The sequence below is a fragment of the Taudactylus pleione genome, unplaced genomic scaffold (genome assembly GCF_031769625.1).
Source record: "Taudactylus pleione unplaced genomic scaffold, aTauple2 ptg000502l, whole genome shotgun sequence".
NCBI lineage: Eukaryota > Metazoa > Chordata > Amphibia > Anura > Myobatrachidae > Taudactylus > Taudactylus pleione.
The window spans coordinates 6,880,720-6,893,556 of NW_028284904.1; the positions used below are offsets into that span (position 1 = coordinate 6,880,720).

Genomic DNA, 12,837 nt, shown 5'->3' on the forward strand with positions numbered 1-12,837 from the left:
AATTTGGGGTACATGAAAATGGGTACTAGCATATTTTTAAGTCCCTAAAGTGTTTTTTAAAAAATTCAGCAAAAATGCACCTGCCGCTAATAATCTATTCTAGAAAACAACTGCTGCATATTTGCAGAATAGCCCTGAACCTATTTCCCTATTTTTAAATATTTTTTTTCCTTTTTTTTTTTTACCCCAAATTTTGAAATTATTTTTTTGGGGTGTCCCTAATTTTTTTTTTTTTTACTTTTTTTGACACAGTTTATTTTGAAATGGCATACCCAGGGGTGCAGGCTATTTTTTTTAAGCCTGCACCCCTAAACCCCATTTCTGCACTTTTTTTCGCCATGTAAAACTTGGTGAAAAGTTATCCCCGTTTTTTTTCAAAGACTTTTCGCACCTGCGAAAAGTATCTGAAACTGAATACGGGGATAATTGACATCGGCGACAATGCCGAACTTTTCGCTCCAAATTGAATACCCCTGTGAGTATCCGCATGTATACAGGTTACACCAACATTTGTCTCCTGTATGCAAATAATGCGATCATTCTTTGCGGCGTAAGGATGCCCTCTATGTCTTAGCGAGCTACAGCATGAAGCGTACGCTAGTATATAAAGACGCCCCTTTGCCACTCGCAACACATGTCATCTCCGGGAAATGAAGGATTAATCTTGAACATCTGGAGCCATCGGAGCTGCTAGTATCCCTTGGGGTTGCCTTTCCCTGCCACAAGCACTGCGATCAGAGTGGCGTGAAATACAGGCAGGTCACATGTTCAATTACGCTACTTTGCTAATTATGCACAGCCAATAAACTCCGTTCTGATGTTCAGACATGCCTGCGTTCGCACATTCCCTCCCCCATTCACAAGCACTTTCCCCTGTTACCACCCACAAACGGCACTGTCACTCAAAGTAGCGTCCTGTCTGTGTACTACGAGCGCTCGATTGCACATCGCAGACACTAGTTTGCGCACGCGCACTGCAACTTATACGCATGCGCAGATGTGCGATTATCGGCAAGAGCGAGGGAACGCAGCTTAGCGACCGGGGCTGAATCAGGCCCTAATTACCAAGCCCAGGATTGATGGAGTGGCCTGGTGGGGGCCTGGGTCCGCCAACTCACCTGTCAGCATTAGTCTGTGTCTCCTCAACCCAGCACAAGCTGCTGTGTGCTCAGCTGTTGTGGGACCATGGAGGCTGCTCCTATGGTGCCAAGATTCCATCTTATCCAGGGAACCAAAATGTTTAGTTACATCTATACTGAGTGCTTGTGTAATGGTGCTGCAATGCAAGTAATACTGTACATAACCTAGGCCCACCTCCAATGCACTTACAGTGCACTTATTAGTCTCTAACTTTTAGTATTTGCATCTTAGAAATATTATTGACTACAATAAGGGATAGTATTATCCTTTAAAATAATTTTAAACTGAATTATTAAAGCCCCTTATTTTCTATTCTTATTACATTCAGATGGGGCTGTCAAAGTTCAGAGCAAGTTTGATGAGTCTTTTGCGTGGAAATCAGTAATGACAGGGTAAGTCTATACACCAAATAATATATTATGCAGTGCTGAAGTTTAGCGGGTATGTTCTTGCAGCAGCATGAAAATTGTGTTATATTGGGTTTATTTTATTTTTTTGCTTTTTGTGTGCTTTGTTTTAAGCAGGAGTGTATTTAGATCTGATGCTCCCCTAGACAATATAAGTGATCACACTGTACTCTATATCTGGGTTTCTCAAATCCAGCCATTGGCACACACTAAAAGTTCACGTTTTCCACATCTCCTTGCTGGTGCACAGGTGAATTCATCACTGATACATTTTAAAAGATCCACAGGAGGTTCTAATTATTTCACTTGTAATTCTGTGAGGATACTTGGAAAACATGCAATGTTATACCCCCTTTATACTTTCATGGTTGGTCACATATGGGATTTTGTGCACGCGTCCATCCCGGCTGAGATCCCTTTCAGACTAGTGGCCTGACCCGGCAATAATGCTGGGTCAGTGAGGTCACCACTGTCACTCACTGAGCGGGTGCTTAGAGATGAAATCATCTCCATGTGCCTGCTCTTCCAACGCAGTCAATAGGACCTGGGTCGCATCAACCCAGCTTACCAGTTCACATTGCATCACGAGCCAGGTTGAACCTGTGTTCAACCCTTCTCGTAACCAGGGATGAAATGCTGGGTCACAGGACCTGATTTTATTTCAACCGTCCCCTTTTACACTGTACAGTAGCCTGGGTTATTGCAGCTAGTGTGAAAGGGGTATCTGTGTGTCCTGGGGCCTGGATTTGAGAAGCATTTAGGTTAAAGGGGGTAATTCAGCATTGCAGTTGTCGGGAATCTGTGCGTGTGCTGGACCCGTTTTGCAAATGTATGGAACAGGTTCCAGGTGAACGCACGCAGCCCCTGCTATGCCTCAACCTGATTGACAGGCAGAGACATTTTAGTGCGGGGGTAAGCACTGCTGGCATTCCTGGAACGAGTGTGTCGGCCCCATTTCCAGGGAGTGGCAAGGCCAGGGACTGCATCCATGGATGACCCAGAAGCCCCTCCAACATGCGCAGAAGGACACGCGTGAGGCGGTGGTTGCTGGGAGGAATCCGATCAGATCCCTCTTACAGAACTCTGCAGAAAGAAGCCCATAGGTTTCTATGAGTAATGCCATGAGGAAGAAGGCATTACCCACTGCAATCACTTGGCATTAGGGGTGTGCACCGGCCACTTTTCGTTTTTTGTGTTTTGGTTTTGGATCTGGATCTTTCTTCGTGTTTTGGATCTGGATTGGTTTTGCGAAAACCACCCTTCCGTGTTTTTGGTTCTGGGTTTTGTGTTTTGGATCTGTATTTTTTTTTTAAAAAGCATAAAAACAGCTAAAATCACAGAATTTGTGGGTTTTTCTGCTCCTATGCTATTATTAACCTCAATAACCTTAATTTCCACTCATTTCCAGTCTATTCTGAACACCTCACACCTCACAATAGTGTTTTTATGTCCAAAAGGTTGCACCGAGGTAGCTGGATGACTATGCTAAGCGACAGGACTGGCCGGCACAAACACGTGACCCATCTAGGAGTGATACTGCAGTGGCAGACAGGATGGCAGTTTGAAAAACTAGGCCGCAAACAGTACATAATGCAAAGAAAAAAAAGAGGTGCAAGATGGAATTGTCCTTGGGCCCTCCCACCCACCCTTATGTTGTATAAACAGGACATGCACACTTTAACAAACCAATCATTTCAGCGCCAGGGTCTGCCACACGTCTGTGGCTGAAATAATTGGTTCATTTGGGCCCCCACAAAACAAGCTGGCAATTAATGTGTCCCTGCACAAACTGGCTCCACGGAGGCAAGATGTCGTCCTCATCCTCCTCATTCACCGATTCCTCACCCTCTTCAGTGTTGTGTACATCCTCATACTCAGAGAGTATTAATTCGTCCCTGCTGGAATCCACAACCACAGGTCCCTCTGTACATTCTGGAGGCTGGTCTCCCTGGAAGAGTTGATAATTCATTTTATGAACATCATCTTCTACACATTTTGTGGAAGCAACCTCCTACGCCTTTCGCTGACAAGGTTTCCGGCTGCACTAAACACTCTTTCGGAGTACACACTGGAGGGGGGGCAACTCAGGTAAAATAGAGCCAGTTTGTACAGGGGCCTCCAAATTGCCTCTTTTTCCTGACAGTACAGGTACGGACTGTCTGATATACCTACTTGGATGCTGTCACTGATGTAATCCTTTAACAGACAGACGCACGCTTGTCGCTGCTGATTTGAGGATGCAGGTGTGGCTACAGCCCACACAATTCACAAAGACAGAAAAAAAAAGATTTTTTTTATTGTTTGTGGAGCACACTTTGAGGGTTACACCACCCTTTAACAGACAGATGCATGCTTGTAGCTGCTGCTTTGAGGATGCAGGTGCGGCTACAGCCCACACAATTCACAAAGACAGAACATTTTTTTTTTTTTATTGTTTGTGGAGAGCACTTTGAGAGTTACACCACCCTTTAACAGACAGACGCACGCTTGTCACTGCTGCTTTGAGGATGCAGGTGCGGCTACAGCCCACATAATTCACAAAGACAGAAAAAAAAGAAGAATTTTTTTATTGCTTGTGGAGCACACTTTGAGGGTTACACCACCCTCTAACAGACAGACGCTCGCTTGTCGCTGCTGCTTTGAGGATGCAGGTGGAATCTAGAAAATGATGAGAGCAGCAGTGGGGCACACTACCTCCATCAATTGTCTAAATCCCACTGCACTAATGGCGGATACTGGATGCACGTCTAACACCAACATAGCAGTCAAGGCCTCAGTTATACGTTTTGCTTCAGGATGACTGCTGTCGTACTTCATCCTCCTCGCTAAGGACTGTTGGAGGGTAAATTGTTTAGTAAAAGTAGTGGTGTTCCTACTTCCTCTCTGGAATGATGAACAACTCCCAGCAGCAGCAACAACACTAGGAGGAAGTGGTTCTTGATCTTTCCCTATTTTATTTTTATCGGAGAAAGTTTGGTCCTCCATTTATGTTATATTGATATATATGTGCGGCTAAGGCGCACACAAACACAGAAAATATTTTTTTATTTTTGTTGGAGACTAGTGCACTTTGTGGGTTATATCACCCTTTAAGAAATGAGCCAGCCGGCCCTTTGCTTTTGGGACACAGGCGCACGCTTGGCGCTGCTCCTTTGTTGATGCACGTGCAGCCACAGTGCACACAATTCACAAACATAGAAAATATTTTTTTATTTTGTTTGGAGTGCACTTTGGTGGTTACAGCACCCTTTAATGGACATGCCAGCTGGCCTTTTACTTATGGGACACAGGCGCACGCATGGCGCTGCTCCTTTGTTGATGCACGTGCAGCCACAGTGCACACAATTCACAAACACAGAAAATATTTTTTTATTTTGTTTGGAGTGTACTTTGCACCCTTTAACGGTCAAGCCAGCCGGCCCTTTACTTATGACACAGGTGCACGCTTGGCACTACTTTGTTAATGCACGTGCGGCTACTGCGCACACAATTCACAAACACAGAAAATATTTTTTTATTTGGTTTGGAGTGTACTTTGGGGGTTACAGCACCCTTTAATGGACATGCCAGCTGGCCTTTTACTTATGGGACACAGGCGCACGCATGGCGCTGCTCCTTTGATGATGCACATGCATGCACAGTGCACACAATTCACAAACACAGAAAATATTTTTTTATTTGGTTTGGAGTGTACTTTGGGGGTTACAGCACCCTTTAATGGACATGCCAGCTGGCCTTTTACTTATGGGACACAGGCACACGCATGGCACTGCTCCTTTGATGATGCACATGCATGCACAGTGCACACAATTCACAAACACAGAAAATATTTTTTTATTTGGTTTGGAGTGTACTTTGGGGGTTACAGCACCCTTTAACGGTCAAGCCAGCCGGCCCTTTACTTATGACACAGGCGCACGCTTGGCACTACTTTGTTGATGCACATGTGGCTACTGCGCACACAATTCACAAAAACAGAAAAAATAATTTTTTTTTTAGCACTTGGGGAGAGCACCCCTGATGGACAGAGCACCCCCTGGACAACACTATAGCACTCCTTTAGGACTGGGACACAGCACAGGACTTTGGAGTGGACACAGCCCCTAGGACAACTGACTGCACAACACAGTCCAGCCAGCCCCTATGGACTTTGAAGTAGTGGACACAGCCCCTTAGGACAACAGCAGCACAGCGCAGCACAGCACAGCACAACACTACTTTGCACTACACTGCACTACACTACACAGCCCAGCCAGCCCTAACTCCCACCCTCCCTTTTCACTGTCCACAGCCGAGTGAGAAAATGGCGCAGACGCGGGTACCTTATATAGGATCCAAAACCTGCGAGACCCGGAAGGCGGGATGATGACGTTTTGCCTCGATTTCAGATCCGAGTCAGGGGGGAAAAGTCGAGCCTGACTCAGATCGGAATCGGATGGGGGGGGCTCGGGGGGGGTTCGGATTTCAGAAATCCGAACCCGCTCACCCCTACTTGGCATATATAAGAAATACGGTAAAACCAACATTTTCAGGGTTTATCTGCATTTCTCACCTTGCTGCATCCCGCCCACTGATACTTGGGTGGAGGCACTAGTTAGTAACCTAAGTTCCCTATATTGAGGTTAGAGGGGGGTTATAATAATACTGTAATAAAAGCAAAGTGCGTTTTGCATTTAATATCACTGCCTTTTTAAATCCTGCGGCCAAAACCGTCAACATATAGGAGCAGCTTTTTCTACACGGTTTCCACCTTTAGAATTTACACAGACACTCACATTTCCCATATTCTGGTTCCGTAGTCAGCCAAATAAAATTCCCAGATAGATGGCATTCATGTGCCTTAAGTACTGTGGACAAATACCGGGTAAGGTCACCAGTTTGAGCAGAGAGGTGGAGGTCTATCAGGTCTGTATCCTCCTCAATACCAACGCATTTCGTGACAACCCTTTATCAATTTCTCCATAACGCTTCTTTTTGAATCTATAGACTGTTCATCTGATCTACATTGGACTAAGAGGCGCCAGATAAAGACTCTCTCACCTTTTGTTGTATTCTATACTTTTCATTGGCTGTACTAGTGATAATCTTTTAAATGAATAACATTTGCAAATTGACTTAATATTTTATATCCTGTGTTTGTACCACCTGTAGCTCAGATGGAAGAGCAGAAATAACAGCGACACTCCCAGACAGTATTACCGTGTGGGACGCCGATACGTTTTGTACATCGGAAGAAGCTGGTTTTGGCATGACCATCCAGCCTACCAGCACCACTGCAATCGAGAAATTTAAATTCTTCTTGGAGTTTGAGGCACCTGATATTGTTGCCAGAGAAGAAGAGGTCGCTATAACTATTAAAATTGTTTACAACTATAAGCACTGCTTGAATGTGAGTAACACTGCGTCCATCATCGACTGCAAGGGTTCCCAACCACAGTCCTCAAGGCACACTAACAGTCCAGGTTGAGCACAGGTGACTTAATTAGTACCTTAGTTATTTTGATTTAACCATCTGTGCTGAAGCATGGATACACTAAAACCAGGACTGTTAGTGTGCCTTGATGACCGAGGTTGGGAATCATTGATCTACTGTTTTATAGATCCGAATACTTCAATACGTTTGAGGACAGATAACCACCCTGTTTAGTGATGGAATATTGCTAGCTCACCAGGGGTTAAAGGAGAGGAGGGGGCGTAGCCAGAAAAGTGCCCATCAAAATAGCAGCCTATGGCAGTAATAAGGGGCAAGGCCCCTACTATTCATTATAAATAGTCTGGAGGGGAGCAATCTTCCTCTTTTCCAGTTTTTGAACCAGGCTGGGCTGAGTATCACAGTTTCTGATTTATTTTGCTGTCATCTGCTCCACTGTATTCTTGCTAGCTGTAACTTTACTAACCTCTTCCACATCCAGCCTTACCCCAGTGTAGCAGCACCTTTCTGCTCACTCCCCCCTCCCTGCTTACAACCCCAGCATTCCCCCCTCCACCATGCCCCGGCACACCCTGTTCCAACCACCGTGTTCTTTTCAACCCCAGCGCTCACTCCTCCACCATGATCCAGCACTGCTGTCCCCCCCCCACTCCCTTCCACACTGCTTATTACCACCTTACTGGTAGCTGAGTCCCCTCCAGGCGAGACACACGTCTCCGGCAGCCCGCGAGCCCACACCTTCCCCCTGGCGCGTGCCTTCCTTTTCTCCTGGTGCGCGCGCCCGGTCCTCAGGCTCTCCGCATCCCCTCCTTCACCCAGCCTGGCCGACGAGGGGGCTTCAGAGGCCGGATGCTCACCCTCCGCGGGCCGCACCTGTCTCCACCCCCTGCATGTGCCGGGAACCACGGTGCTGCGAGTCCCTTTCACTGGCGCCATCACACGTGGGGGCTTCATAAGTCACTTGGGCACCCCCCGCCGGGCCGCGCATCTCCCCCAGTTACAGCTCCTGCCGGGCTATATGCCACAGCCTGGCCCTGCCCACGAAACCCCAGCAGCCATTTTAGCCTCTGTTCAGCAGCAGAGAGCGCCCTGTTGGCCTCTGCTGTTTAATCACCATCCCCCACCGCATTAAAGCACTGTCTGCCCCCCTTCACTGCAACACAGTTTTTGCCCCAGGGGCCAGGCCTTTTGGTCCCTCGGGACCCTTGGCATGCCGCTGGGTCCTCTAAAACCCAATCAACCCAGCCAGCCCCCTCTCCCCCAGACTGACATAACGTCAATGCGGACAGTTATGCTATCATGCAGCCACTACCAGCCCCCACCCATTGCAGCATACTGGTTAATCATGCAGCATCAGTCCCCCCCTTCAGCCACCCTGCATTCCAGCGCAGTTACATACACCCCCCACTATGGTCCTGCTACCATTGTTCCGCCATCTGTATCAGCTGAAAGAGGTCATGCCCCATGCTTCCACCTCACGTGTTTTATTTCAAGTCCTCAGGTTATTGTCTTGAATTCTACCAAACTTCCACATGAGGGATCTTCTGCTGTCCAGGATGGTCAGATGGCGACTAAAGTCATGGTGTGTGCACCGCGCAGGCTTTATCCACTGGATCAAGTGAGCATATTGTTATCTTTTTATTCAGCATTTTACTCTTCTTTGCTGTGTATAGTGATTCTTCCACATACACCGTAGGCACAGTTTAAGGGGTGTTTGCGCAAACGCTTAAGGGTAAGCATGAAAGCCAAAAGAGATCTAATTCTATATTAGCACCTAGGGTCCTGGTTGCAGCGGGGGATGGGGTCCATTGTGCAAATGCAGCTCAGCTTAGGTGATTTGCGGTGTGCAATTGTTATACTCACATGTACTCTGGTTTCAGGAAGCAGCTTAGGTAAAGCAAGTTGGTGGGCATGTTTGCCAGTACGGCAGATGCTAAATGTAGGAACGGCAACAAGATTGGCGTAGTGGTTAGCATTCCTGCCTCACAGTACCGAGGGTTCAGGTTTGAATCCCAACAAGGTCCTATCTACGTGGAGTTTGTACGTTCTCTCTGTTTGTTTCGGACGAAGGCCTTGTTAGCATTTTGGGGTCGGTTACAGTCAGTCATCCCTGATTTGGTTAGCCGGCTTGTTCGTATTCGCAGTTTCATTTCGGGATCCAACAATGTGGAGTTTTTTGGTTGAAGGTTACTCGGCAGTCCTGCATATCTATGGGTTTTCTCATTGGCCTGGAGGCAGTACCATCCAGCTGGTCCAAGTACCTCAAGTAACGGGCGCGGTGAAGGCTATGCGTTAATTAATGCCCAGTGTAATAGAAAGTTGTACGTAGGTGCATGCTGTATGGTGACGGCCATCGGACAGAATATAGCTGCATTGGTGGTACAGGAGTGGGTCATGGGGATATCAGAACGAATAGCGAGGGGGTATTACATAATGTTAGGTGGTTGTGAATTTGGGTTTTCGTTTGTTTTTAACACACACTATATATGTCGTATTCCCAACGGAACCGTCAACCCATACGCAATAACCCAGGATTTGATAGGAGTAGTTTGGTAGCAGAGGTTGGGGCACATGTGTGGCCCTTTATCATCTTGCACTTCGCCATTGGGGTTTGTACCTATGATGGTGATGGGCAAGTTTAGATTTATTCTGCAGCTTTTCTACCCAGAACGATGATCCATCAAGGACGCGTTAGTTCGGCAGTTTGCCATGAATTTTATCAATCCTCGAGCAAGGAACTGGAAGGGGTGCAAAGTCTTTGGAACGAGCTCACCTAAATAAAAATATATATAATAAAAAAGTGGGAATATCGTATACTTTTTGTTTATTGCCGCTTTCTCGCCGTATCTTTTCTGTGTTCGGGAATTTTGAGTCGCTGGAAATTATTCTGTGGATAAGTTCTTTCCAGTGTCAAATGTGGCAGCTCAATTTAGCAATGGTGCGGGCAAGCACGTGCATGTCAGGGCAGACCAAGGCTTAGGTTGCTTAATTGGTAGTGGGGGCACTCGGTGATTTTTTAGCTAGCAAGAATTACTTTTTCTTTACAGGCGGTTTGTATCGATTCTAGGTGTACCGATTTCTCGCAACGTAACTGAAGTTTCTGTTTGAACGTTCGTCCTATCCGGGGATAGATATCGACAATTTGGTACAGTAGGTCTTTTCCGATTGCCTTTGGTTTAAAGTTGGTGAATTGGGGAATTATTGTGGAAGCGTCTCTAAAGCAATTGCAATAGTTTTTTAGGATAAGAACGTTGATTGTAGAGTAATACCCATGGGCAGGAAATTGGCATCATTTGCACCGCTCCATAGCCAGGGGTTAAAATTTCACCATTTTCGCTTGTCTCAGGACTTGTGGGAGGTCCAGCATGTTTGGTGGTTTATGTTACGGGAGTTCACTGGAGTTAGAATAGACTACCTGCTCAGGTTGACAATTACAGGTTTCATTTGTTTAAGGATGCGTCTAGCTCCATAGTTTATGGGAAGTTGTCGGTGGGGACAGTGCGCGAGAATTTGGCAGGAAACATGTATGTGGTAAGATATAGCTGCCAGTATGCATTTTTTCACAGTTGTAGCCAAAAAATCCGAGCTACCAGGCTCGGCAGCAGTAGGATTAGGTTATGCAGCGATATTTAGGTAGTTCATGCTATCAAAATTTACAGGGCTGAGGACCTCATTCAAAGTTGGTCTTTGCGGCCGCACGGTCGTACGCCACCGATGTTCGCTGAACTGCGCATGCGTAAAGTTCGCAATGCGCGTGCGTAAACTAGCTGCTACAATCAGAAATGTCTCTCTCCTTGAACACAGCCAGGTCGGTAGTTTGAGTGACAGAATGAGGCGTTTGTGGGTGGTAACAGGGGAAGGTGCTTGAAAACGGAGGAGTGGAGATCCAAACGCAAGCGTGCCTAATTATGCGAACGGCGTTTTATGGGAGTGCATAATTAACAAAGTAGTGTCATGGCACATGTGACATGGGTGGTTTGTACACTGACCTGATCGTAGTGCTTAAGAGAGGGTATGGTCAACCTTAAGCTCTACGACCAGCTCCGATGGTTCCCGATGGTCTAGATTAATCCTTATATGCCTGGAGATGACGTGTAATGCGTACGAGAAGGGGGCGTATTTTTTTCTCTTCTGGCCGCTTCCTCCCCTTGGTCGGCCAGCTAACGATCCGATCTTAAGGACGCAACATGCGAGTGTATCATTTGCATATCCGGCCCCTTTTCCCGTACGACCGTGCGGCCGCAACGACCGACTCTGAATGAGGTCCTGAGTTCCTTCCGGCTTTGCGTTTTTTGTTTAGGCGTTTTATCACCTGGTTGTGTGTTTGAGCCCGAGCATATATGTGTAGGGCACGTCACTTTTCGGGAGTGGAATACGGGGCAAAAGATGTACTTGTCTCATGGTTCATGGATTGGGTTTCGGGGGCTGGCCTTCCCCCTTTTTTTGCTGAGATACACGGCTTACTCTGGTCCTGTTAATATCGGCTAGTAGTTTTGTTTTGACGTCCTTGGCTCCGCGTACACTGTAGATTTAGTTGACGGCTCGTTATGTTATAAAGGGTTTCTTGGCTTACGAGGGTAAAGGAGGTTCGCCAATCCAGGCATACCTGTTTGAATCGTTTGGAAATGGCACGAGCTAAGTCGTTGCGGTGCATTCACGTCGGCAGCTCAGTTTAGCATTTTCATATTTCGCAAAGTTTCCTGGTACGCCGGTGGTGAGCTGATGGTTTTTTATTAGATAAGGTAGAGAGAGGTCAGGAGTGTAGCGCCTTGTTCTAAATGATTTCATGAAGTCCTATTGAGCTATCAATTTTAAAGGATCCGTTAGTCACAGGGTCGAGTATCGCAGTGGCTTAGTAAGAGGCACAACTTTTTAATTTGACATTGTGGTTTGCTTATTTAGGGATCGTTATAATTGGTGGGTTGTTTCTCAAAGAAGATGAGTTAGACATCAACGATTTGTTGTTTGAGAAGGAAGTTTTCAGTAAAACCTATATTTGTGTCTTATTCATGGATTGTTAAACTGTTCGGTTTGCTAAAGGGCACTGGACCTCTATTCCAGCTAAAGCTCACCCTTTCACCAAACCTAGTCGGCTTGGCCGTACGTTTAATGGGTTACGGTCCCCAGACAGTGCATGCTGGCTCATCCACACCACTCAGACGACATTATCTAGGTTTTACTTCACAAAGGTTTTTTCACAACTTTTGCTGCTTTAGAATTGCCGCTAGATCAGTTTGGCACATATTTTCCAGGATTGGGGTGGCAATCTGCATGGCAGCTGCATGTGCTTCCGTTGACGCCTTAAAACATTTACGTCAATGGTAGTAGTCGGCCTACTGGTAATAGTTGCACGGCGATAAGTTGCATAGTTAGTAGCGCTTCTTGCGAGTTTGTTGGGAAACCCAAGGGCCTTATGCCTACTGCCGCTAGAGATTTTGAAGGGCTTTTCAGCTTTTGCCCTCAAAAGAGATTTTGCTGTTTTTCACCTTCATATGGGTCCCCCAACTATTGTTTTCCTTCCCTTGGCTAGGCTGTTTTTCTATAAATTGTATTGGCCTATCCAGGCGTGATGAACCTTTATTGCAGGTTTATAAGAATGCTAGCGGTCGAGTGTGGGTCATAGGACATTCATGTATCTATTGGACTTATGAGCATCCTTTAGCATTTCAGGCCCCACATTTATTAGGTACTAAAAAGACTCAGTGGTTAATTTTTAGGGGCAAGCAATGAGGTAGCCTTTATTAGATGTTTATGGACAGCAATAGCCAGGTTTGGGCCCCCGATTTGAGGGCAAGGATCTAGGTACTGGCAATTGCATTGCAATTATACTTGCTATTAGGAAGGACTTGCAAATAGTAT

The 12,837-nt window shown here is 46.2% G+C and overlaps 1 protein-coding gene across 1 annotated transcript in view; it reads left to right on the forward strand.

The window, feature by feature from the left end:
• Positions 1–12,837, forward strand: part of LOC148501812 (ovostatin-like) — a 259,021-nt gene that overhangs the window by 186,936 nt on the left and 59,248 nt on the right. The window contains exons 20-22 of the mRNA XM_088449994.1: positions 1,469–1,532; positions 6,699–6,936; positions 8,480–8,596. Coding sequence (XP_088306120.1) covers positions 1,469–1,532; positions 6,699–6,936; positions 8,480–8,596 — 419 coding nt within the window. The remainder of the gene's footprint in view (positions 1–1,468; positions 1,533–6,698; positions 6,937–8,479; positions 8,597–12,837) is intronic.